Genomic DNA, 27,731 nt, shown 5'->3' on the forward strand with positions numbered 1-27,731 from the left:
TCGCGCCTTTGATCAGATCAAAACCCCACTGCGCCGCATGGCCTCAGCACGACGATATTCTCCCCAATGACACGCCGCCGCCTTCTGCTTCCACCGTGCCATCAGCAGCATGGCACGGTCAACCTGTGGACGCCTTCCACGCCTCCTTGCCTCCACTGGTTGTGCCTACCAAGACATCGAGGAACGGTCCGATCGCGCCTCGCACTAGCGCCTACCACGACACGATCAGTCACGTGCACCTGCTTCATCGGCCGGGTGCACACACGTCTATCATCATCTTTACCGTGCTCCGCACTACCGGTGGGGGCTCTGTGGTGGTTATCAACTGCAAGAGTCGACTGTCTCATCTTTGAGAACAAACTTCTTTGAAAACTGTTGATCTCGGTGTGTTCCGAACTCTGTATTCGAATGGATGTGTTTATACCAACATGATCAAAGTAAAGTTAATTCATTATAAACAAGCGAATACTTAATGTTGGGTTCGATATTACCGTACGTAACATCTCGATCCCCATACACTAAATATTTTGATTATTCCTTAACTTAATACTAAAAGGTTAATATATGTTGTCGTGGTGATCAGAAGTGTATGCCTACAATGAGAGTAAAATAAAAACTCAAGAAGTAAATACACAGCATAAAGCATGACGCAGAATGTCTTATTATAGCAGTTACATTAAAAATACATGTATCCATACATTCAACTACTACACATTAGTATACAATAATATAGCACTCACCAACAAACAGTTTGTCCAGAAGAGGTTTCAATGGTTCTTTCCTTTCCTGCTCAGCTTGATAATTAATACAAGGATCATCAAAATCAAAGTAACATCCTCCATTGGTTAAATCAGACACATAAGCAAGTAAAGTTGTTACATCAAGATTCAGGCACTGAATATCACTGAAATAAAAACAGTTTTTGAGTCCATGAAACAGAAACAACTTGCATGTCCCTAATTTTTATAATGTAATATAATAATGCAACTCAACAGAAATTGTATGTGTAGGAAATGACAGCCTATTAGCAACAACTGCTATGCATAATTAATTCATTTCATTTTTGTTTAATATACCTGACATGTGCTAGCAAACCATTTTTGTTTTCCTTTAATGAACTGCAGCTGAAAACTGTTGTGTTATGCTGATTCTGATTTTCTAGAGTTCCTTTAGATTCATCTTTATTTTTTTCAGACCAGTCAGATTCATTTCCTATACTCCTAACTGTAACACCAAGGTCAGTAAGGCACTTCACAGTTTCTTCATCCACACCACGTGTAAACACAAAAACAACCTGTAAATATGTCAATCATTATTCATTTGATTTTTTAAAATAGGCTTAACAACATATAAATATTTTGTTTAAATGTGGAGATGTGTGGAATATTTATTTTGCCAAATTAATTCTTGCAAATAAACCTACAATATAAAAAGGTTCCACTTCTCGTGTAGCAGTATGCATACACTTTAACATGATGTAACCTTTAACATGATGTAACTAGAATAGTTGCATTTGTAATCAGCTGTTCCTTTGTCTTGTGAGCTTCTAGTCCTTTAATGGCCACACTACTCATGCAGGAATAAACAATAAAATAATGATCTCATTGACTGAGTCATCTTAACACACAGGATATGATGTGGAAACTCCAAGTCAGAATGCCAACAATATAAGGAAAAAATAGACCGCTACTTACCATAAAGATGACGCATTAAGTTGCAGCCTCTGCACACATGACCTGTACATGACGTGAACTTGCTTGTCTGAATGAAAGTGTATGCATTTCCTTTTCTGAAAAAGGCTTTGGCCAAACACAACTGTGTTAGTGTCTTTTCATTGTGCCTGTTTGCAACTTCATCTATCGATAATAGAGAATACTTAAGATTGTTTAAAGTTTACATGGAATTTTTACCAGGCACGCATCTTTATGAAGATTTCTGAGGTGTGAAGCCAGGTGATAATGACTTCTTGGTGCAATGTTTCAGCAACATACCTCATCACCAACATCAGGTACATCCTAATTGTAGACTGAACCTTTCATCTTTAAATGTGTTGTCTTCTCTCTTCCTTACACGTGGCACAATACTGACACTGTTTTCATGTCTTTTGTGTGGTACGCTTACTGGTACAATGTTGCAGGTGCTCTGTGCATAACAGGGATGGCGGTTACACTGAAACAACTGGTTTCTAGTAATATTAATTTTTTCCACACCAGTTTAACCTGACTGTTAAAACTGCTCAAAATAACTGGTTTGTGAAATAATCAATTTCCAGTTTTTTATTCCCATTGTTTCCTATAATAAATGTAGAAATTTCGAATGAAGATTGAAAAATTTTGACTCTCAGTTTCAAGATACTACCAAAAAATCACCAATATTCTCCTATTGATTCTAATTTTTTGAAACTCTGCTGAAAAATGATGTAATCGGGGGTCATACCACCATTTGCGCATTATGAGTAGTCAAAACTGAGTAGTGAAAACTGAGGTTGAAGAACTTGTATTTTTCATGTTAATTTTTCCATTTTCAAGGGCTACAAGCAGAAAAAGGCATATTATGTAGTCACAGGCAGCGGATCAGCTACTTTATGTTTTTATTGTATACTAAGAATGAATTGATGTAAGTTTTTAATTTATTGCTGTTATCACGGCTGAAATGATCCTGGCAGTGGGAGAGAAATTTGCAGAAAGAGTACACTGGAGAGTACCGGGGAGATTTCTGGCCAAGGCGATCAACAGTAGATCACATCTTCAGTCTCCAGCATCTCTCTGAGAAACTGTGTGATATGGTAAAGATTTGCATATTTTATTCATTGATTTTAAGAGGGCCTGTGATTGTATATATTGCAACAGCATGCTCAGCTGTTTGAGGGAGTTTGGCATGGCAGAGAAACTCATCAATCTGATAAAGATCTGTCTGGATGAAACACGTGCAAAGGTGCAGATGGGAAATCGCGTAACTGAGAAATTTGAAATTGTGACAGGACTCAGGCAAGGAGATGGTTTGTCCCCTATCCTGTTCAACTTTGCCCTCAAGAAGATCGTACGCGAGGCCTTTCAAGAGAAAAAAGGGATTGAAATTGAAGGAAAGAGACTAGCATACTTAGCCTATGCAGATGACGTCTGTTTAATCTCTAGGTCTGAAGAGGAGTTGGAACCAATGACCAGAGCACTAAAGAAGGCTGCCAGCAATTTTGGGCTAAACATAAATGAAGCCAAGCAGAGTACCTCGTTATGATGCATTGTCAGACTGCTGGTCATCTACAATCACTGCAGGTGGGAGACCAGTGTTACAAAAGAGTGCATGAATTTAAATACCTAAGGGCACTTTTCAGTGAGAACTTGTCATGTGAAGCAGAGATCAATGTGAGAATACAAGCATGAAAGCGATCTTACCACAGCCTAGCACAACTGCTTCGATCCAGGTCTCTCTCCAGACAGTTCAAGATTCGACTATACAAAACCCTGATCCAACCTGTTGTTCTATATGGCTGGGAGACATGGGGTATCCAGAAACAGGACTTCCATAAGCTCCTCAATATTGAGAGAAAAGTGCTTCGGAAGATCTTTGGTCCGGTTCTGGATGCAGACATAGGGGAATGGGGGATCAGACACAACCAAGAGCTTGAGGAACTATACCAGCAGCCCAACATAGCAGGAACTGTCAAAGCCAAACGAATGCAGTGGGCCGCCCATGTGGCTTGGATGGAAGATCACAGATAGCCTCAGAAGCTCCTAGCTTTCACACCTACAGGAAAGAGACCACCAGGGAGATCCAAGAAGCATTGGAGGGATGGCCTCCACAAAGATTTAAACCACGCATCAATAGATGTGGACAGATGGCAGATAGCAGCAATGGACAGAATACAATGGGGGAGGAAACTTGTATTAGCTTTCGGTCCACTGGGCCTGAGCAAGAAGAAGAAGAAAAGAAGACTAATTTACGTTTATTATTTCACACAAGTGACAGACAAAGCTTTAATCTTTTAAAGCATATGAAGCACTGTACATCACTTTGAAAAGATATATCCAGACTAGGATTAGTGTCATCCTGCAATACAATGGATGTCCAGCAGGGCCAAGTCTTTTGCACTGCACATACATGCTTACCTTAAACTACAACACACAACAGGATCAGTTTTAATGTTCAGTTTTTTTCGTCCCTAGTATGTAACCTACTCCTGCTTGAGTTACTATGTATGCAATATATTTCACTTTTCCTCCCATCCATGAAGTGCCATAGCTGATGTTATCTTTTAAGTTAGTTGTATTCCATGACCACCAGTGTTTTGTTCACAGTCCACACGCTGTTGGGAGTGTTAAGAGAACAGGTTTAATGTGGTCCACATTGCTTGGACATGACAGCAGTAACTGATGCTCACTGATGCTCCGAACAGAGGGGTTTCATCAGGTATGTATAAGTCAGGGAAAAAGAGCTTCACTGAGGTTTTCCTACATGTAAATCAACTCACATATCAACCACGCAAATTATGTGAAACAGAACTTCTCCATCTGTTTGAAATGTGGAAAAAGCTTTACTCTTTCAAGAAATTGCTCTCTGTATCTTCCTGGATATCAAAGGAGATTTTAACAACACAACCTAGAGCTGCAGAACAGCACGGCATTGTGATCATCATATGCAAATGGATTAAGACCATTTTAAGCAGAAGAATGGTACAAGCCACCATGACGAATGATGATAATAGTGATCAACACCACCAGGGGGTGTCTGCAAGGAGAGGTTCTGTCCCCACTACCGTGGAACCTAGTGGTGAATTAACCCACTAAAATTAAATACTATCCAAAGGTCAGTTGTAAGAAAACTGTTGTGCTGCCATTTATGACGAAGGCGATCCAGTTCACATACTGGAATCTCAAGCTCCTTGACGGAAGTCTACTAGTACAGTGGATAGTGAAGTACGTAGGGTTAAATCCAGATGTGAAACTATTTGGAACCCTCACATAAAGAATATATGTTGCAAGGTGAAAGATAACTAAAGAGGTAATGAATAAATAATGAAAAGATCATGAATTTGATCCTCTGAAAATCTGTACACACACTGGATTGAAGCTGTTGAAAGTTGTGATCTTGATTTGTTCATTTCCTCTAGTTATGACCTCTCAAAAATATGTGTGATACAATGACAAACCCTTTCCTTATGAACCTGAAAGCTGGTTGACTTCGTTTCGGAGAGCCAATCAGAAAGCGTTTCTCAAATGATGTTCACGTTTCTAAGATGGTGGCAATAAGTGTTGCTATTAATGTTACTCATGAAGAAAATGCAACAGTACTTGTAAACAAAAAGAATTTGTAAAGAAAATGAGTGGAAGATAATGAAAGGAAGAGGTTAAGAAACAATGGAAAAGAATATAAATCCCAAAAAAATAAGATTGTGCCTGAGAAATGTTTCGTAGTGCCAGTGATCCATAGTGCAAAACTAGTTTCTACAAATATTCAACATTGAATGAAGAACAGAATGAGGGATATTTATTGAGTTTTATTATTTGGGAGATTATAATAAGCAAAATGCTTATTTATTTGGATTAGTGTGGCCTAACAAGTGCAAAAAAGTGTATCCAAAGAAGAGGAAGGTTCCAACAGTAAGTCAGAGGAATGTTTCTTTCAGGTATTTCATTCATGACACTCCAATTACTGAAGCTGAAGTGTGTAGGACTGCATTTTCAGCTGTTCATGTCATTTCTATTAAACGTTTGAAGATTGTTTGTAGCAATGAAGAATGTGACACAGAGTGTCATGAATCTGCAACACTTGTATCTGTACATACACCTAGATAGGACAGAAGAGGCAAGCATTCTAACAGACCTCTTGCCATTGATAACAAGAGAAAAAATAAGGTTAAAAATCACATCGAAATGTTTCCAAGGTACACATCACATTATAGTAGAACACAGAATCCGAACAAGTCCTACATGTAACCTCTGCTCACTCGATTGCTGGAATGTATCATTTGTACTGTGAAGATCTTAAAAATACAGATGAAGTCCCAGTGAAACAACATGTGTATGAAACCATTTTCAACACAGAATATAATATTGGTTTTAAACTGCCTTCAAGTGATACATGTCGTATTTGTGATTCTGCTGGAGTACCTAATAACATCAAATCCACAGACATCAAACTACACCTTGAGAAAGCTGAAGCTGCATATAGTGCCCTGAATAGTGACTCAAATGAGTCAAAACAGGATGGTGCATGGACTTACAACAAGCATTGCCAACACCACATATTTTGACAGAATCAGTTTTTTATAAGAGATAACTTTGGACATATAATTTCTGTATTCACCGTTGTAGTGATGAGAAGGCAGTGATGTGTGTCTGGTCCAAGACTGATGCATCTAAAGGGGCCAATGAAGTAGCTAGCTGCATTTTAAATGCTTTAGACTAGGCGGAGGAAGAACGTCATCAAAGGCTCATCATTTATTCTGATTTGTGTGTTGGACAAAATAAAAACTATATTATCCTAGGTCTGTGGTTGTACCTCCTAGATAAAAAATGTTTTGATGTTGTTGAGCACAAATTTCTCCTCCCTGGTCACATGTTCCTGCCATATAACAAGGATTTTGGAGTTATTGAGAAGCTGAAAAGAAAGACACAGGCTGTGTACACTACAGAAAAATGGGTTGAACTTATGAGAAAGAGCAAGCAAACGAACCCAAGTTGTCTGCAGTGAACAGTATCATCAAATGTAACGTTACTGTTGACAAAAAGTCTGCAGACATCAGAAACGCAATGGTGTTTAGATTAGTGAGTGGTGAACATTCTGTATATATCAAATATTCACACAATCAAATTGAGAAACCTGTGCGAGTTAGTTTACAGAAGTGTCATGGACAATTTATGAAGCTTGCAGACTGCCAATTAGTTCCTAAGTATCCAAATGGATGTCAAATTAGGCAGCAAAGTTCAAGGGCCTTCAAAGTTTACTGCAATTTGTGCCTCCAATATATTCAAGTTTTTTCAGTCATTGATAAATGATGGTAGTGATGATATAATAGAACAGCAAAACACTGATGAGGAGTTTGACTATTAATGACATGCTATGTAATGTGTCTACATGTCAAGGATTTCATTTTCTGTACTTTAAACTGCAATAAAGTGGCCTAATATTTAATAGTATTTGCAGAACACCATCTAGTTACTGTAACAACTGTTGGTATCACAGCAGGAGTTCACATTACCATACAAAATCATATTTCCTTAATTCCCATTTCCTGACTGACATATTCTTATTAACGCAAACGCCTCTTCCATCTGCAGCATTTCCATGAAACATGCATAGAAGCTTCTTCATTAACTTGATGAAGTCATGGTTCACACTTAGCAGTAAATTCATCAGGAAGTGATCAAGTTTTACCTCCTTAGGATTGAATTGTTCAGTTTTTTGAATATTCACAAAATTTAAAGTATTCTCTCGTCACAATGTCAGCTGTTGATGGAGTCATATGTTTTTTGACACAAATTTTTCCAGTGCACTTGCCACTCAAGAATTTCTCAAAATGATGCTCTGCTTAACTTTGGATGATAAACATAAGCCATCTTTGACTACCTTTAATTTCAAAGGACTCTGCTTTGCAATTTTCAGATACAGATTTTGAAAAATACCTTTGCACCTATTTCTGAAAATAAGATTAACTTTTTCATGTAGTTCTTGCTAGCAGCAGTGACACCAAATCGAATCTCTACATAATGACTCGTTTTACAACTACATAATTTAGTAACATCAATAGCAAGTAATTTGCTAGAATTTTTCATAACAGTTTTCTTTTTGAACTGAGAAGCAATGCTATACATTAAACTGAACAAATCTTTGTACAAAAATGGGATGATAGAGTCATTTGACTGATACTTAGTTACAAACCCCTCAAGGTCAACTGATAATGATACAAGAAATTGAAGTTTTGCACAAAGAAATTTATCTTCTTACTGATGTTTAATATTTTCAAAGTTTCTACTTTCAGGTGGTCTTTTATGTACTTCAGCAACTACTACTTCAAATGTGGAATAAGTTCAAGTGCTTTCTTCATGTATTCAATATTTCTTGTCCATCTTATAGAACATATTTGAATGGAAATTTGGAATCCCCAGTGATATCTGAGAATGTTGCCCTCTTTGAGGGAAAATCCTTCAATAAGTACCTGATAATCTAAGAAATTCATGAACATTCCAACCACTTTTATTATGAGCAGTTTTCAAAGCTCCATTCACTACATGAAGTGAGCAAATGCCATAATGAAACATTTGTGGTTGATTACTTTTTTCATTGATTAGAAGCCTTGCAGATAATGTAACATCTTCAAGTTCACATTTGGCCCAGGCATTGAAATTTCAATTACAGGTATGTTCTTAGGTGACAAATTCAAACTATTCAGACACTCCAGGAAACTTGACTGAAAATCAGAATATGTGGCAGATTTCAAAAATATAAATGTTAAATATCTTCTAGAAGTAGACTGCTTTTATTCATCCCAGAAACAAATCATCAAATCTATCTGTCCCTTTTGGACAACTTAGTTTAAACTCTCATCATATGACACACAGAAGAACCCAACTTCCCTGGCTATGTTAGCTAGGAGATTCTGGAAATAAGGGCCAAGTCCATAAGTAATTATATATGACAACTTACCCTTGCATAACTATATTTCTTTGGCAATCACACTATCAGGAAACATAATTTGTAATTTGCCCGGTTGGCCATACGATCTAACACACGGCTTTCTGGGTGGGAAGGAGCGCCTGGTCCCCGGCACGAATTCGGCTGGCGGATTTGTGTCAAGGTCCAGTGAACCGGCCACTCTGTGGATGGTTTTTAGGTGGTTTTCCATCTGCCTCAGCGAATGTGGGCTGGTTCCCCTTATTCTGCGTCAGTTACACTGTGTTGGCGATTGCTGCGCAAACAAGTTCTCCACATACGCATACACCATCATTATTCTACCACGCAAACATAGGGGTTACACTCGTCTGGTGTGAGACATTCCCTGGGGGGTCCACTGGGGGCTGAACCGCACAATAACCCTGGGTTTGGTGTGGGGCGGCGGGGTCGTGAAGTGGACTGTGATAGTCCTCGTGGGGTTGTAGACCACTGCGGCTGCGGCGGGGGACGGAGCCTCTCCATCGTTTCTAGGTCCCCGGTTAACACACAATACAATACAATGCTGTCTTATCATCAACTAAAAAATGTTTCATTGAGTTTGTTTTATAACTCTCTTCAGCTGAAGTTCTAGCGATTGTAGCAGGAGCAAGTGATTGTAACTCATTACTGCCATTCAAATTCTGTTCAGAAGAAACTTGCGGCTGTGCTGGCACTGTTTTTACTACACCAAAAAACAACTTGTTTTGTTGCCTTGAAACTAGTGCATGAACCACTGCTGGATGTCTCTTTCATGTGCTCATACACATGAAATGCCACTGGCTCTAATTTCAAAGTCAGATTTGCACAAAATGCTCGACAGAGGTAGGTATAGTTCATGAGTAATACTAATATGATGTGGGAAACGTTTTGGCTAGTGAGTAGTTTTACTGTGATTGTCCTTTACACCTTTAAAAGGAGATTAAATTACAGCAATTTTATGTTAACTATTAAAAAAATTTAAGGAAATGTCTTTCCAAAAAAATGCAGATAAAAGAGATTTAAACTGCAGTGGGAGTGGACAAATTAAAAAAAACAGCTGTTCTAACTGATAATCCTCCAGCAATACATGAGATGGCAGCACTTTCATGGGCAGAGCTATAATTTGTAAGTCATTTCCACTATGTGTATACACCACACACAGCTCAACAAAGCCACACCTCCAAATTTCTCAATTTCCCGTCAAGCTTGCAAACCACAGTAGCAGAGGCTTTGCTGACATGGCTTGCACAGATGGACACTTAAGTCCTCTACACATAACAAAGACTTTTGAGGTAGCTCTAACTTGTTACACCCTTCTAGAACCACACCTGACTGACATACAAAACGAAATTCATGACCACCAACTGAATTTCTTTACCTTTTCATTACTTTCATGACCACATGATCATTTTCATTACTTTTTCATGACCTGTAGAAGACACCATGCAATAAACCTTTCAGAGTAACAATTGGAAGAAGGAAGCAGCTGCATCATTCAGGAGACATAGTCTGGTTTACTGATGAGTAGAAAACAGATGAAGATGCTGGGTCCAGAGTATATGGGCTGCAGCCTAGACTGGAGAGGGAAATCTCTCTATGGAAGCTGGCCACAGTACTTCAGGCAGAAATATCTGCTATCAAACGTGCCCATGGCAGAATTTGCATACATGCTACAACATTTATTCACACAGCCAAGCAGCTCTAAAACCTCTATCAACCCCTGCAATGAGATCAAAGATTGTTGCAGAACATCATGAAGCCCTAGTGAGACTCGCAGAAAGCAATGGGGTAAACCTGCTGTGGGTCCCTGAACACACAGGAATTAGTGACAAAGAACTGGATCTATGATCCAAAAACAAAACACAGTAAGCTAATGATGCCTGAGCCTTGTTTCAAGATAAGTTTTGTAATTCTGGAACTGAGCAAGAGACAAATGAAGAACATGGTGGGATTTATGAGTGGTCATGGGAACTTTAAGAAAACACCTACAAACAGTGGGTATAGAGGAAGAAGTCCATAAGTGTAGACTATGAGGTGAGGTGGAAGAAACCACACCACACTTAATCTCCCAATGTGAAGCAATGGAGGAAATGAGAAACAGAATATTCAGATAATTATGTCCTGAAGAAATCATGTCTAATAAGGAAATGTAAACTGTCTCTTAGTGCTTTTTGAGGGCACTGGCTTTACTAGGATCATAGGGAGAAAAACCCCACAATAAACTCATTTTAGGTGTGGGCAGCAGTGGGCTAAGACCAATGTTGATTTTGTTTCCATGTGTTAGTTAGATCAAATCAGATCTAGGCTTTTGATACTGTTGATTCTACTGAATAATCTAGAATCTTTAGGAATGAGAGGCATAGCTACTGACTTGTTCGAATCATAACTAGGAGAGAGAGTATGAAGACTTAACACAAACCACAAATAATGCTAAAGTTTTAGTGAAGCAACTAACATAACCAAAATGTATTTATACAGGATTTCACCAAGGTAGCACACTAGGACTAACATTTCCCAATAGTAAAAACACACAATAGAACACTCAGTATGGAATAACAACAATATGGGAAGGATAGACTCCTTTTCGCCACATAGGGGAGGCATTGAGTCACATACAGGTATAATGAAAGAGAAAATGTTCAGCTATCACACTAACACTTTCATCAGGTGTAGAAAACTCACTTCACACATGCACAGTTCCCACAAACATGGCCACTGTCATCTTCAGGCACTAATGCTGACTGCGACTGTATCTGAGGTAAGCAGCACTCTTTGCTGGAGTGGGTAGTGGGGGTATAGGGGAAGAACAAAAGATTAGACTGTACTGTTCCATCAACATCAAGGTCATTAGAGATGGAGCACAAGCTCCTTTTCTTGTCAAGGATTGGGGAGGAAAATGGCCATGCCCTTTCAAACAAACCATTCCATCATTTGCCTGGAGTGATTTCAGAAACCATGAAAAATGTAAATCTGGATGGCCGAATACAGAGTTGAACTGTCGTCTTCCCAAATGTGAGTCCAATGTGCCAACCACTTTGTCACTTTGTTCAGTCCAGATATAGAAAAGGAATGGGGTAGGGAGGGAGAGCACGGTAGAGATGGTGAAAAGTGTTAGTGCGGCCTGTGAAAGCATGAAGTACATGGTGGAGACACGGTAGGGCTGCTAGTGCAGCATCAGGACACCGTGCTGAGGGGGGGGGGGGGGGGGGGGGGAAGTAGAGAAGGGAAAAGGGCTATGCAGGTCCATTAGTGGGATAGAAATTGTGGGTAGTACTGGAGTGGGAGCAGATAAGGGGATAGGCAGGTGGAGGATAGGCACTAGTGAAGGTTGAGGCAAGCGTGTTAAGGGAATGAAGGGTATGTTGGAACAGAGTGCCAACTTCAGAAAAGGCGGTGGTGGCGGTGGTGGTGGTGGTGGTGGTGGTGGTGGTGGTGGTGGTGGTGATAGTGGGAAGAATCCAGATATCACAGGCTGTGAAATAGTCATTAAAGTCATATGTGTTGGAGAGCAGGCTCAGCAACTGGCTGCTCCAGCTGTCTCCTGGCCACAGTTTGGTGGTATTCATTCATGTGAACAGACGGCATGTTAGTTGTCATGTCCACATAGACTGTGGCACAGTGGCTGCAGCTAAGTTGGTAGATCACATCCTTGGTTGCTTTCACAGGTGGCCCTACCTTCGATGGGTTAGGAGATGTGTGACAGAGATGGAGTAAGCAATAATGGGAAGATGGATGCATCTAGGGTCTACTGCAAGGGTATGAGCCATGAGACCAGAGGGTGGGAGCAGGTGTGGAATAAGGATAGACAACACTTGCACAGGTTGTGTGGGCAGCAGAATGCCACTCTGGAGGGGGGGGGGGGGGGGGTAGTGAGGGGGATACTTCTCATTTCAGGACATGGTGAGAGGCAGTCAATATCCTGGTGGAGAAAGTGATTCAGTTGTTCCAGTCCTGTGCATGGGGCCACTGAATATATCTGGTGATGAATAGGAACATCATGCAGATAAGGCAGAGAAATGTCCTGGTAAGGCTGTCTGGAGCTTTGAACACCATGTCAGTGTAATCACTCTGCGTGGTGCTTTTAACCTTCTGTATCGACATAACAATTTGGTTTTGGGCTACAGTGTACTGGCTAAGGAGGGTGAGGCAGGATAAGGTAATCGAGATTACTGGACAGAACATCACCAAGGAGCACCAAGTCATTAAATGGCAGGTGGATACCTGGCAAATGGAATGGGAGCTAACCTATACGGGCCATAGGGCTTATCATTTCTTCCCGGACATCAGAAAACATCTGAGACTGAGTCACATCACTCCCAGTCAGGGTATGGTTCACTTTCTGACAGGTCACAGCCCTTACCATGCGCACTTACTCCATGTATGCTGCAGCCAGAGTGCTACTTATAAATGTGGGGAACATGGATCCCCAGAACACACATTTCTTCACTGTCACCAATACAGAGCAGCACACCTGACATCAACGCCAGTACAACAATGACATGATACGGGGAATAAGGGACAAAGACAAATGGGAGATAACAAATAAAATCGCTGATGATGCCTCAAGGACATTACATGATGAATATAGACAGACAGACAGAACACAGCAACATGCACAAAGCACTTAAGACAGTATTTCCAATTTTTACACCAACACAGACAGCACACACTCATTCAAACAGCAAACACTTTCACCAACAAGTATAGCAGATAACCTTACAAAACATCTAGAATTATTAAAGTGAGAATAATGAAACAATTTTTACCCTATGAGGAACACTTATCGTAAACTTGTATTGTACTATTTGCAGTGCAAGTTTTAAAAGTTGGTGACCTTACCCAATGGACATGAAACTTTTCTTTTTGCTCTGCATCATGCTCATGAATATTAAATTTTTTAATTATGTTTTTTAATTCTTTCCATCACATTGACATGTTTCTAATATACACAGGAAAGTGCAAGGATTGGTCACAGTTTAAAGAATTTCTGTTTGTTGAGCCTGTTGCATCACTCTTACGATTCCTTTCTGAGTTAAGAAAAATGACTGAACTAGGTGGCATATTAGTGCTGAATATAATTCCATACAGCAGGGTGCTGTGCAAAGTGGGGAGAACAGTACATTTGGAAGGGTGATGTCGATTTTGATCCCATGGTGGCATATGCCACCTGGGGTATAGCAGATAATACTGATAATGTCTTCAACATCATGTGCCAACAGATAGCACAGTGGCATAGCTACCAGAGCACCATCTGTGTCTACCTTTTAATAGGGAATGCTTACAGCCAGAAGGCTCACTGTGGTGCAAACATGTGAAGCAAGCAGGCAACCATGCCACAGAGCTGCATTCATGCTTCCTACAACGGGTGTGAACGAGGTCAAATTCTGGCTGCCCACATGGCAGGTGGTCCTTTTCCAAAATTGCTGCATCAGTTGTGCAATGATGCTGGTGTCAGTGGTCACAAGAACATTTTCACACCTCCATGCAGCACAGATGTCTGCCAGGATTTTTGTATTGTAAGGGCAGCAATGGCAGATCACACAGTTACCACAGCACAGATAAAAGCACTTGTGAGCCAAGACGTGTCACACAAGCTGTGGCAAACTGGTTATTAGCAGTGGGACTACGCGCATGCACACTTCTAGCCAGTCTTCCACTCATGCTGTGGCATCAACATACATGGCTTGACTGGTGCCATCAGAGGATCACTTGGAAGATGGAATGGCAAGGCACGGTCTTCAGTGATGAAAACAGACTCTGCCTGCATACAAGTGATAGTCGTTTGCACATATGGTGTAGACCAGGTGAATGTTGTTTCGTGGAATGCATTCATTCAGGACACACTGGCCTCACCTCACACCTTGTGGTCTGTGGTGTGATAAGCTGGAACTCTTGTTTACCTTTGCTGTTTCTGGAGGGGGTGTTAACCAGCACTTGGTATCTGCAGAATGTTATTAGACCAGTTCTTTTGCCAGTCTTGAAACAGGAAGGCGATGTATTGTTCCAACAGGATAATGCTCTACCAAACACTGTCCAATAAAACTCAACATTTCTTCAAGACATGCAGCAACTTCCCTGACCAGCACAATCTATCAAGAATGTGTGGGACATGCTGGGACAAGAAATGACTTGTGCCACACATCAATCAACAAAACTTACAGAACTAAATGAACATGTCGAGTAGGCATGGAATTACATATCCCAGGACAGTATTCACCATCCATACAATTATCTGGATGCCAGAGTCAGTGCCTGATGCCAGAGTCATCGTCTGCATTGCCAGCCGTGGAGGCTACACCACATACAAATAAGGGTGTTTCAGTATGGGTCGACACCTGGTACCTCAGAACTGCCTTTGCTACTGATCTGTAATTTTAATCATTTCATGTACTTCTTATGGACTGTTGCAACAATTAAATCTTGAGTGAATTGGAAACCTCTAAAAGGGTGTACTAATTTTTTTTCTGGCAGTGTATTTTATTTAGTGTTCCATTGGTACTAAACACAGTGAAAAATCATGTGCTCTGTGATAATAGAGGTGTCATTGCACTGAGTCAAAACAGGGTGCATCACACTTGAACTAAACATATTGACGTGAGGCACCACTATATTCATGAATTAATGAATGGATGAAGTTCAGTTTCAAGTTATCAGTACCGACAAGCAGCAAGTCAATTTGTTGATGAATGTACTGACAAGTATTAAGCATCAGAGATGCTGTGAACCACATGGAACTTGCAGTTTACGAATTAACATCCTGAGCTGAAAACTTGTTGGGGGATGAGGGGGGAGAGACAACAGACATCTTGCTGTGGTTCATTCTTTTCATCTTTGGTCTCTCTTGTAATTATAACAGTACAAATATTTAAGTCAGATTCTGAATAACTACAGAAGGGATCAACAGGTTAACTAATTAAACACTTATAATTTGTCAACATTACAAGAAACGATAAGATATGGACAGGGAATCAAAAAACAACAGTTGTCCAGATATTCAACTCAGAACAAATATTTGATTATGACATTGAAATGACAGACATCAGCTTTTCAGAACACAATACAATTTTTTTTCTTTTTTTGCAAATCCATAATAGTTTCATGTTGCATCCAGAGACAATGAGAAGTATATATTTTATGAATAAAAGCCAGTTGTCTGGTTGACAGCCTGTATTTCAGTTTTTTAGGCTTCATTTCTTGAACACATATCAAAGTGAAAGCTCCATCATCAGGGAGTGCACACAAACAAAACATCATCTTTAGAATGGATAATAATCACTACAGGAGCACCACAGGGACTGATATTGGGATCACTCTTGTTCTTGTTTTTATATATGACCTACCACCATAAATTTAAAAAGCCAGTTCTCTCTGCTGACAATGCAAGTATTAGAATCAAGTCTGACCATACCAATGGACATAATGTACGAGTATAAATCAATAAACAAAACACAGCATTCTACATCAGGGGTACCCAACCTGCAGCCTGCTTGCAACCTATAGTAAGTATCGAAGTGGTCCAAGTAGTAATCATCTACCCCAAGACTGGCAGAAAAGAAACTTTCCAAAAAATTCTATTTATTTGAAGTTATGATAAATTGAATATTTTCAATATGAAAATCCCGCTACGTGATGCTTTTCTCTCATCAGTACATCTCAATTTTTTTTCTTTAAGTATATTATATGTGGCCCAAAATATTCATTTTCTTTCAGTTGGCCCAGATAAGATAAAAGGTTCAACATCCCTGTTCTACATTTTTAGGTGTTCGCACTGATAATAACATGAACTGGAAAACACATGCTTGTTGATTTTTGTTACATGGGCATTAGGTCATGATCTAAGGCATGTTTTGTGTCTAACATATTATCACCTAATGTTGGAGACATTGCTGGAGACTATAAAGAATCAGATGGCTAGATGATAATCTGTAATCATTTTGATCCATTTGAATGAGTTACAGTTACCATAACACAGCCCATCCGACACTCGTATTTTCCAGTTCTTTTTACTAAGTCTTTTTTTTTTTTCAGTCACTTCAACAACAGGTGAGCTATCATACACTAATATCTAAATTCTGCTTGAACTACGTTTTGGCAGCATTATACTGAACACATAGATGGACATAACAGTAGAAGTTTGCCACCTTCCCCCACCCTACACACACACACACACACACACACACACACACACACACACACACTCTACATGACACTACACCTACCTTAGGTGTTTTGAAATAAAGGGCATGTTTCTCTGCACACAGAAGTATATCTTTTGCTTGATCAATGTAGGTTCGTTTCCCATAACTGCAATCACCTATGGAAGAAGGGAAGAGATGTATAATAATCATTACACACTAACTTTGTTTGTTTCAGGTTTTATTTATGTGAAAACACACAAAGAGACTTTAGAACGCATAGTGCTCAGATTTTAGATCTTCTTGAAGTTTATAAGCCTGTATAATACAGTAACATCAAGTACAAATTCAAACAAGTGTTTGAGAAGCCACAGTAAGAGCAGCAAATAGACAAATTTAATTTAAAAGTCTTTATTAAATTCGTAAACCATCATTTTATCTGTCTCATCACATTCAAAAACACAGTATCAAAACACTGCAGATTCCACATTTTGAGAAAACACTCTAAAATAAACAACTAACACAAAAAATAAATTAAAATAAAAAGGTTCCTCCAAACAAAAATAAAAAATGAAGCTTAATAATATTTACCAAGGGCATGCAGCTTCACTGTATGGTTAAATGATGATGGTGTCCTCTTGAATAAAACATTCCGGAGGTAAAATAGTCCCCCATTCGGATCTGCGGGTGGGGACTACCCAAGAGGATGTCCTTATCAGGAGAAAGAAAACTGGCGTTCTACAGATCGGAGTGTGGAATATCAGATACCTTAATCGGGTAGGTAGGTTTCAAAATTTAAAAAGGGAAATGGATAGGTTAAAGTTAGATATAGTGGGAAATAGTGAAGCTCAGTGGCAGGAGGAACAAGACTTTTGGTCAGGTGAATATACGGTTATAAATACAAAATCAAATAGGGATAATGCAGGAGTAGGTTTAATAATGAATAAAAAAATAGGAGTGCGGGTAAGCTACTACAAACAGCATAGTGAACACATTATTGTGGCCAAGATAGACACGAAGCCCACACCAAATACAGAAGTACAAGTTTATATGCCAACTAGCTCTGCAGATGATGAAGAAATTGATGAAATGTATGATGAGATAAAAGAAATTATTCAGGTAGTGAAGGGAGACAAAAATTTAATAGTCATGGGTGAGTGGAATTCGAGAGTATGAAAAGGAAGAGAAGGGAACATAATAGGTGAATATGGATTAGGGGTTTTGCACAGAGCATATCTTAATCATAGCTAACACTTGGTTCAAGAATCATAAAAGACGTTTGTACAAATGGAAGAATCCTGGAGATACTAGAAGGTATCAGATAGATTATATAATGGTAAGACAGAGATTTAGGAACCAGGTTTTAAATTGTAAGACATTTCCAGAGGCAGATGTGGACTCTGACCACAATCTATTGGTTATGAACTGTACATTAAAACTGAAGAAACTGAGAAAAGGTGGGAATTTAAGGAGATGGGATCTGGATAAACTGAAAGAACCAGAGGTTGTACAGAGTTTCAGGGAGAGAATAAGGGAACAATTGTCACGAATGGAAGAAAGAAATGCAGTAGAAGAAGAATGGGTAGCTCTGAGGGATGAAGTAGTGAAGGCAGCAGAGGATCAAGTAGGTAAAAAGACGAGGGCTAGAAGAAATCCTTGGGTAACAGAAGAAATATTGAATTTAATTGATGAAAGGAGAAGATATAAAAATGCAGTAAATGAAGCAGGCAAAAATGAATACAAACATCTCAAAAATGAGATCGACAGGAAGTGCAAAATGGCTAAGCAGGGATGGCTAGAGGACAAATGTAGGGATGTAGAGGCTTATCTCACTAGGGGTAATATAGATACTGCCTACAGGAAAATTAAAGAGACCTTTGGAGAAAAGAGAACCACTTGTATGAACATCAAGAGCTCAGATGGAAACCCAGTTCTAAGCAAAGAAGGGAAAGCAGAAAGGTGGAAGGAGTATATAGAGGGTCTATACAAGGACGATGTACTCGAGGACAATATTATGGAACTGGAAGAGGTTGTAGATGAAGATGAAATGGGAGATACAATACTGCGTGAAGAGTTTGACAGAGCACTGAAAGACCTGAGTCGAAACAAGACCCCGGGAGTAGACAACATTCCATTAGAACTACTGACGGCCTTAGGAGAGTCAGTCCTGACAAAACTCTACTATCTGGTGAGCAAGATGTATGAGACAGGCGAAATACCCTCAGACTTCAAGAAAAATATAATAATTCCAATCACAAAGAAAACAGGTGTTGACAGATGTGAAAATTACCGAACTATCTGTTTAATAAGTCACAGCTGCAAAATACTAACACGAATTCTTTACAGACGAATGGAAAAACTGGTAGAAGCCGACCTCAGAGAAGATCAGTTTGGATTCCGTAGAAATATTGGAACATGTGAGACAATACTGACTCTATGACTTATCTTAGAAGAAAGATTAAGGAAAGGCAAACCTACGTTGCTAGCATTTGTAGACTTAGAGAAATCTTTTGACAATGTTGACTGGAATACTCTCTTTCAAATTCTAAAGGTGGCAGGGGTAAAATACAGGGAGCGAAAGGCTATTTACAATTTCTACAGAAACCAGATGGCAGTTATAAGAGTCGAGGGGCATGAAAGGGAAGCAGTGGTTGGGAAGGGAGTGAGACAGGCTTGTAGCCTCTCCCCGATGTTATTCAATCTGTATATTGAGCAAGCAGTAAAGGAAACAAAAGAAAAATTTTTGAGTAGGTATTAAAATTCATGAAGAAGAAATAAAAACTTTGAGGTTCGCCGATGACATTGTAATTCTGTCAGAGACAGCAAAGGACTTGGAACAGCAGCTGAACAGAATGGACAGTGTCTTGAGAGGAGGATATAAGATGAACATCAACAAAAGCAAAACGAGGATAATGGAATGTAGTCTAATTAAATCAGGTGATGCTGAGAGAGTTAGATTAGGAAATGAGACACTTAAAGTAGTAAAGGAGTTATGCTATTTGGGGAGCAAAATAACTGATGATGGTCGAAGTAGAGAGGATATAAAATGTAGACTGGCAATGGGAAGTAAAGCGTTTCTGAAGACGACAAATTTGTTAATATTGAGTATAGATTTAAGTGTCAGGAAGTCGTTTCTGAAAGTATTCATATGGAGTGTAGCCATATATGGAAGTGAAACATGGACGATAAACAGTTTGGACAAGAAGAGACTAGAAGCTTTCGAAATGTGCTGCTACAGAAGAATGCTGAAGATAAGATGGGTAGATCACATAACTAATGAGGAGGTACTGAACAGAATTGGGGAGAAGAGGAGTTTGTGGCACAACTTGACAAGAAGAAGGGACCGGTTGGTAGGACATGTTCTGAGGCATCAAGGGATCACAAATTTAGCATTGGAGGGCAGTGTGGAGGGTAAATATCATAGAGGGAGACCAAGAGATGAATACACTAAGCAGATTCAGAAGTACGTAGGTTGCAGTAAGTACTGGGAGATGAAGAAGCTTGCACAGGATAGAGTAGCATGGAGGGCTGCATCAAACCAGTCTCAGGACTGAAGACCACAACAACAACAACAACAACATGTAAAAAGATGGAGACAATAGTATTGGGAGACCGGAATGTTATACTATGTGGGCAAGATGAAAAGTTCTCTGCATGGCAGTGAATGATTATGATTCTTAGATTATAAATACAATTATTTTTCGACATATCCTGATTTTAGGTAAATACAATATGTCAAATGTTTCTTCCATACGTAGATTCCTCACTGAAGTGGGATAATGGAAGGTCTGTGTTATATTGCTCAATATAAACAGCAATATAACTGCAGAATTGAGGAAGGCTGACCAGTTGATATGGGTTTTGCCACATTACATGCATCACTATTTCAATCAGTTGAACTACTCATGATCATCTGACCATGACATGTACAGCATGAGCTGATCTCAGAAGTTGGTAGTATTATTGTCTACAGCAGTGGTGAGCAATAGTTTTGGCTCGGGGAGGGCCACTCTGTGGAAGCAGAGGGCGACACCATTTAAAATAATGGCAGGCATTAGTTAACTTTGAAATTCAGAAAAGGTATAAATCGTTACATAAAAATTATGATTGTCTTGGCAGGCCACACAAAAACCATTCACGGGCCACATGCAGCCTCCAGACTGCTATTTGCCCACATCTGGTCTACAGCATTCTCACTGTTACAATTATAAGGTTTTCTTAAGATAATACCTGCATGAATTGGACTATGATGGTAGGCATTCTATGGAGCTATTTTGAATATTCACGTCAAGAACAACCCCCCGACAATATATTCCCACTGTTGAAGACAATGCTGGCCATTATGTCCAGCAGAATCAGCCTCGGCTTGCTTGCTTCCTTCCACGCAGTAGTTGAGACTGACCTTCTTTGCCCAATCACTTCCAACTCTGATTTCACTGCCCCTGGCATGATCGACAATCTTTGTGCAACAACAAAAGCTCACCTCCCTGCGACCCGCTCTGTGCTCGCACCTGCACAGAACATCAGCATTTGTGTCATGCCCGGGCTTGTGTAGGATTCCACCGAGCATGCTGCTCTCGCACCTGCGCAAACCATCCCCAACTGCATCACACGCAGGCCTGTGCAGAATGCCACCGAGTGCACCGCGCCTACACCTGCACAGACCATTCACATCCTCATCATGCCCAGACCTGCACAGAAGGCCACCACGTATGCTGCATTCTCACCTGTACAGAACATTACCAACCAAAATGTGCCCACACAGCAGTTCTATGTGATTGACTGCATTGCACCTGGGCGAATTGCTTTGGCCAGCACTTCATGCCATGCCACCACACCCTTGCCATATCCATACGGGAGCAGTTCCCTGACACACTTCACAACTGCCCCCCCCCCCCCCCCCCCACACCATCTTGTGACAACTTCATATTGTTCACAACAAGTTCATCCAATCTGTAAGAGTGTCCTGGTCAGCTCTATATGCCGCACAGCAGTGAATCTTTTCTCACCCCACTAACAATGACTGCTACTGGATATCACATCTTCGATTGCATGCATGAATATCATCTCCTCACCGACTCGGATTCTGACAACTGTTCTGCGAGGCTTCCACCTTCACCCCATCCCACTTCCAACAAATCATTTTCTGGCAGACTTCAGCTCTGATATCAACTCACTACTGCTTGCTGGTTCATCGACAATGGACAAACCTACAGCACTGCAATAGCACGATGCTGTAGGCCCATCGATCACAGTTCATGGATCCATGACCCAGACTTTGCAAGTGTCATCATCTCGCTGACTCATATGGACACTCTCTCATAAGGACATCACAAAAATGGACCTAGCATTGGACCTTTTATACCAATTCCAACTCTCCTTGTCTGTACACCACAATGCACTCCTGTACTTCGACATGGGCTGCTGCATTCCAGGACCTTTCATCCTGGCACCTGTGCTCCTATATGTTACATTGCTCATTCAAGACAAACAGCAGGAAGACAATCGTATAGCTGTTAACACACTTAAGCAGTGTGACTCCACATAAGATGAGTTCTTTGTGATTCACCATCACTATAATGACTGCCGTGCATTATCAGACACACTTAATATGGGGACCGCATTACTCCCACAACATAAAAACGACATCCACTGCTCTCACCATCTCACCACAGCACGTGAGCAGCTCATGATCAGCACACAGTCATCATGACAATGAGTGTGGCTGTCCATGCATGACCCCAGAACCACCAACTGGTCATGCCTACCTGATGTACTACCATGCCCATGCCCATTCCCCATTCCACCCAGCATCTGCATGGTCACCAATCCTGGACATGCAACAAAACACACATGACAGTATACCAGGTTTCTCCTCACCAAGTGGCTTCTCCGCACTGGCATCTTCGGGCATGCCCCTCTGACTGGACAGTACACTGTCTCCATCTCTTCTGCCGTGATTCACCAGAACGTAGCTCAATCACCATCTGCTGCTGATCTTCATACTACATTACTGACTCCACTGACTATGTTTGCCTGGTTCCACATTCAATTACTGCACACCTACCACAATGCCACATTCGGTACACATTGGAGGAATCAAACAAAACATGACACCATATGACCACTGTTAGTTGCACATTTCACCTCCTACTGTCGCTGACAACTACAACTCCTCTTCCTGAGATGAGCTCAACACCAAAATGCCGGACTCTACAACTGCATCTCCACCTACATCAGTTTCAACTACAACTCAAAACGGATCAGTACCCAGCATTCCTGCCTTCTCTTGGCCTCCAGCCCATCAAGGCCAGTTCAAATGGTTCAAATGGCTCTGAGCACTATGGGACTCAACTGCTGAGGTCATTAGTCCCCTAGAACTTAGAACTAGTTAAACCTAACTAACCTAAGGACATCACACACATCCATGCCCGAGGCAGGATTCGAACCTGCGACCGTAGCGGTCCCGCGGTTCAGACTGCAGTGCCAGAACCGCGCGGCCACTTCGGCCGGCCAAGGCCAGTCATTGCTCAGGCTACACCCATTAAAGTTAATAAATTAGCAACTCACATCAACAGTACTGCCTTCCCATCAGAAGAGATTCACACCTGTAGGAAATGGCCCAACCACTCCCCCTCCCCTTCATGACCAATCACAGTGTGGCTGGTCAGGCAAACTTCCCACTCACGATGCCTGATGCGGACTGACTGCCACATCTCCTCAACAACCTCGGTGCCGCTCCTTCATGTCCCTCATACTCTGCACTGGTGGGAGGGGAAGGGGTATGTTGTCCCCCCCCCCTCCCTGCAGGGTATGCTGACCCCCCCCCCCTCCTGCTGCTGCTCATCATTAATTATTAATTTATCAGGAGCTTCTTGATGCCATCTTCCTCCTCACACCTGGAATTCTTAGGGAATTTTTTTCCAAGTAAGTAGCCAATCTGGAAATGGCTGAAACAGTTAAAATCAAACTAATCTCCAGGGCCCAATGGAATCTCCACCTACACCAGTTTCAATTACAACTCAAAACGGCTGAACAAAAGCCCCCGTCTCAGGTCTTGGAAGAAAGCACAGGTCACAAGCGTCTACAAGAAGGGTGGTCTAAGTGAGCCACAAAACCACTGTCCAATTTCATTGGTATTAATTTGTTGTAGAACCTTAGAACATGTTGAGAGTCCAAAGCTAATGAGTTATCTCTTAACAGAATGACCTCCTCTATGCTATCCAGCATGGATTCAGAAAATATAGGTAATGTGAAACCCAACTCTCGCTTTTCTCACATGACATACTGACATCCTTGGATCAAGGCAGTCAGGTAGATGCAGTATTTCTTGATTTCCTAAAAGCATTTGTCTAAGTACCACACCTATACTTATTGCCAAAAGATCAATCATACGGGTATCAAGTGAAATTTGTGACTGGATTAAGGCTCTTTTGATGGGGAGGACACAGCATGTTATCAGGGATGGAGAGTCATCGTCAGATGTAGGAGTAACTTTGGGTTCGCTCCAGGGAAGTGTGTTGGAACCCTTGCTGTTCTATACTGAATTTGCAGTTGAGTTAGTCCCTCTTCTAACTACAACCTATTGTAGATCCCTTGAACAAAAACCCCCATCCCAGGTCTTGGAAGAAAGCACAGGTCACAAGTGTCTACAATGCAGACAATATTAATAGTAACCTCAGACTTTTTGCAGATAATGCAATTATCTAAAATGAAGTACTGTCTGAAAGAAGGTGCATAAATATTCAGTCAGATATTGATAAGATTTCAAAGTGGTGCAAACACTGGCAACTTACCTGAAATGTTCAGAAATGTAAATTTCTGCACTTCAAAGAACAAAATAAAAACATAGTATCCTACGAATGTAATAAAATGAGTCACTGCTGGAATTGGCCAACTCATATAAATATCTGGGTGTAACACTTTGCAGGAATATGAAATGAAATGAACACAAAGGCTCCATCATGGGTAAAGCAGCTGGTAGACTTGGTTTACTGGTAGAATACTGGGGAAGTGTAATCAATCTACAAAGGAGATTGCTTACAAATCTCTTGTGTGACCCCCTAGAATATTGCTCTAGTGTGTGGGACCAGTACCAAAGAGGAGTAACAGAGGATATTGAACATGTAAAGAGAAAGATCAGCACAAATTGTTACAGGCTTGTTTGGCCTGGGGGAGACTGTCTCAGAGATGCCGGAGAAACTGAACTTGCAGATTTTTGAAGATAGACATAAACAATTCCATGAAAGACAACTTACAAAGTTTCAAGAACTTATATGGGTCATGAGGACAAGATTGGATTAATAACAGCATGCACAGAGGCATTTAAACAATCATTCTTCCTGCACTCCATATGTGAATGGAATGCAAAGATGTCCTAATAACTGGCATAATGGGACATACTCTCTGCCATGCACTTCACAGTGATTTGCAGATTCCTAATGTACACATAAAAACTCTAAACATCAAAAAGGCATAGCAGCAATTGCATGTCTCCATCACTGCAGTGATCCGCTTATTCTGTGAAGTCACAGCTTGGCAGTGGCTTGGAACTCAAGGGGCACTGGCAACCATAACCACATCCAGAAACAGAAAAGGGACAATCTGTCGTCTATTGACTGTTCCGTCATAACATATATGAATGAGAGCCTAACATGATGGTGATGGCATTGTGATCTGTATACCCACAATTGTATGTGTTTTATGAAAGAAGCAGAATACACAAGAGTTTGTTTAAAGTGGACACATAATTTTATAGTGAGTTGGAGTAGTCACAGTGGCAATGTCTAGTAGGTCCACTGCATCAAGAAACTACACAAAGGTTACTGTCAAGACTGAAGAAGGTAACATTTTTTATGAGTAGCATCAGGATGATAGAATGAAAGTGAAGTTGGCTGGCACAGTTCTACTACAATAATGCTCTTTTATTTCACTTCAGTATTCAGGAATATGATCTCTCAGGTTTCATCAGGGTGAATGATTAATAGTGTGCCTCTGAGTGTTCTGCTGAGCTGTTGTTTCCATTTTATGTTTCATCATCAAAATATTGTGCATAAAATGGAAAGAAAAACTCAGTAGAACACCCAGAAGCTATTAATACTCAATAACACTTTCTTGTATCTTGGTCAAGGTGGTACTTTTTGCTTGTTAAAGAAACTCACCACTGTAGTGGACTCATTAACACTATTCTTTGATGAAATTTGTGACTGATTAAGTGTATGTTTCAATAACAAGACTCTCACTGTTAGTTTCAGATTAAATTTCCACCAGTATAAATGCCAATATAGTTAATCATAGACCAGATGAATTAGAGATCTCAACAGATTAAGCTGTAAGTGTAGATTTGTCTGCCTAAATGTTGGTAATTGTATGAAGAGGAATTAATTCATCCAGATGAGGTGGTAATGAAAGAGGCAGTAACAGTTATCTTAATTATTTTTAGCAGGTGTGTACAAACTGATCAGTTGTTTAAAATAGCAAAGGATACATATGACAGCTGTAAGAACAAAGAAAATTCCCTAAATGCAACATCTCACATCTGCTCCCTACCCTGGCCTGTCTAAAGCACAACAGCATTACCTCCCTTGTATCAAGCTGTGGCAGCAATCAAACAACAAATAACTCAACTAGCTCCACATTTCTACCCAAATGTAAGCACATCACTTTAACATCATTACATTTGTGGTAAATGCCAGCAGTCTTCTTAACTGCAATCTCATGATCACAGTTTACAGTTGCATGATTGGCCACTACGTTCATTTCATGAGGCTGAATGTAACTATTGTAAAAAATATGGCCATAGAACTTCTGTGCATCAAAGCAAAAGTAAAATACAAACTCACAGTTCTGAATACATTTGATTATCAGTTTACATCAACCAAATTTTTTCCAGGCTCTCAAATACTATGTCTAACAATTACATAAGGGGTGTGGATTCACTCCTTCTCGAACTAAAATATTTGTATTTGTATGCCTGCAGAAGTCCATTTGTAACATAGAGCTTCTGTAGTTAATAAACAGATGGACAATCAAATTTCAAGTGATAGAGACTACAAACTATCTTACTGTGACATCCTCTGAATGTAGTCTACATATTTTGAAGTAAAAGGCAATGTTACAAGTTTAATCTAATCACAGAAACTAAAACAGTAGTAACCAATTTTGGGTCTCATGATGGCACTTCTGGGAAAACAGCCCAGTGTTTACTGCTTTTCTCAGTGAATAAAATTGTCAAATTTATTACAAATCAACTATGAAACATGCAAACACAAATGCACTTTCCCATTTGCAAATGTTGAACTTTGTTAAACAAGTTATTGTTTATATCGTATGTGTTCTACTTGACATGGACTTCAGCTTGGTAGTGGAAGGTTTACCAATACGAAACCACTGCCACCTAAGCTATGAAACAAGACCCTTTACTAATGCAAATAATGGCATTTATGTGGAAAACACTGCCAGAAAGAACTCGCGCGTGCGCGCACACACACACACACACGCACACACACACACACACACACACACACACACACACACAAATTACATGTCTATCTTCTTCCTACTTTCAAACTAATTTTTTTAAATATTTATTAATTACAAGTCTGTTTAATGCTGGAATGAATTAGGGAGACAGTTTATTCTGTGGATTTGTGTACTTATGTAATGTACTGTGGAGACATGAGAAGCTGCAACACATACGTAATTTCTCTCATTTCATACTCTTAACTTGTTTCAGTTCAAAAATGCTGTTTTGCAAATACTTCATGTAGTAACTGTTAGCAGCTTTGGCACTACATGCCTCTTTTGTAAAGCAGCAGAACACAAACTGCACTGGCTCTGTAAATATTATTTAGCTGTTGATATGTGAAAGGAATTTGCTTTAGATGAAAGTAGAATGCCAGGGAATTATTTTAGACTGTGCCACATGATTGCTTAACATCATCTGCACAGAGAGCAGCAATGATACTG

The 27,731-nt window shown here is 40.2% G+C and overlaps 1 protein-coding gene across 5 annotated transcripts in view; it reads right to left on the reverse strand.

The window, feature by feature from the left end:
* LOC126191360 (UPF0415 protein C7orf25 homolog) overlaps positions 1 to 27,731 on the reverse strand; it is a 142,195-nt gene that overhangs the window by 44,423 nt on the left and 70,041 nt on the right. For all 5 annotated transcript variants that reach the window (XM_049932204.1, XM_049932206.1, XM_049932205.1 and 2 more), the window contains 3 exons: positions 16,848 to 16,942; positions 1,077 to 1,294; positions 741 to 904 (listed from right to left, as the gene is read on the reverse strand). In XM_049932204.1, the coding sequence (XP_049788161.1) occupies positions 741 to 904; positions 1,077 to 1,294; positions 16,848 to 16,942 (477 nt within the window). The remainder of the gene's footprint in view (positions 1 to 740; positions 905 to 1,076; positions 1,295 to 16,847; positions 16,943 to 27,731) is intronic.

Source organism: Schistocerca cancellata, chromosome 6, assembly GCF_023864275.1.
Source record: "Schistocerca cancellata isolate TAMUIC-IGC-003103 chromosome 6, iqSchCanc2.1, whole genome shotgun sequence".
Taxonomy (NCBI): Eukaryota; Metazoa; Arthropoda; class Insecta; order Orthoptera; family Acrididae; genus Schistocerca; species Schistocerca cancellata.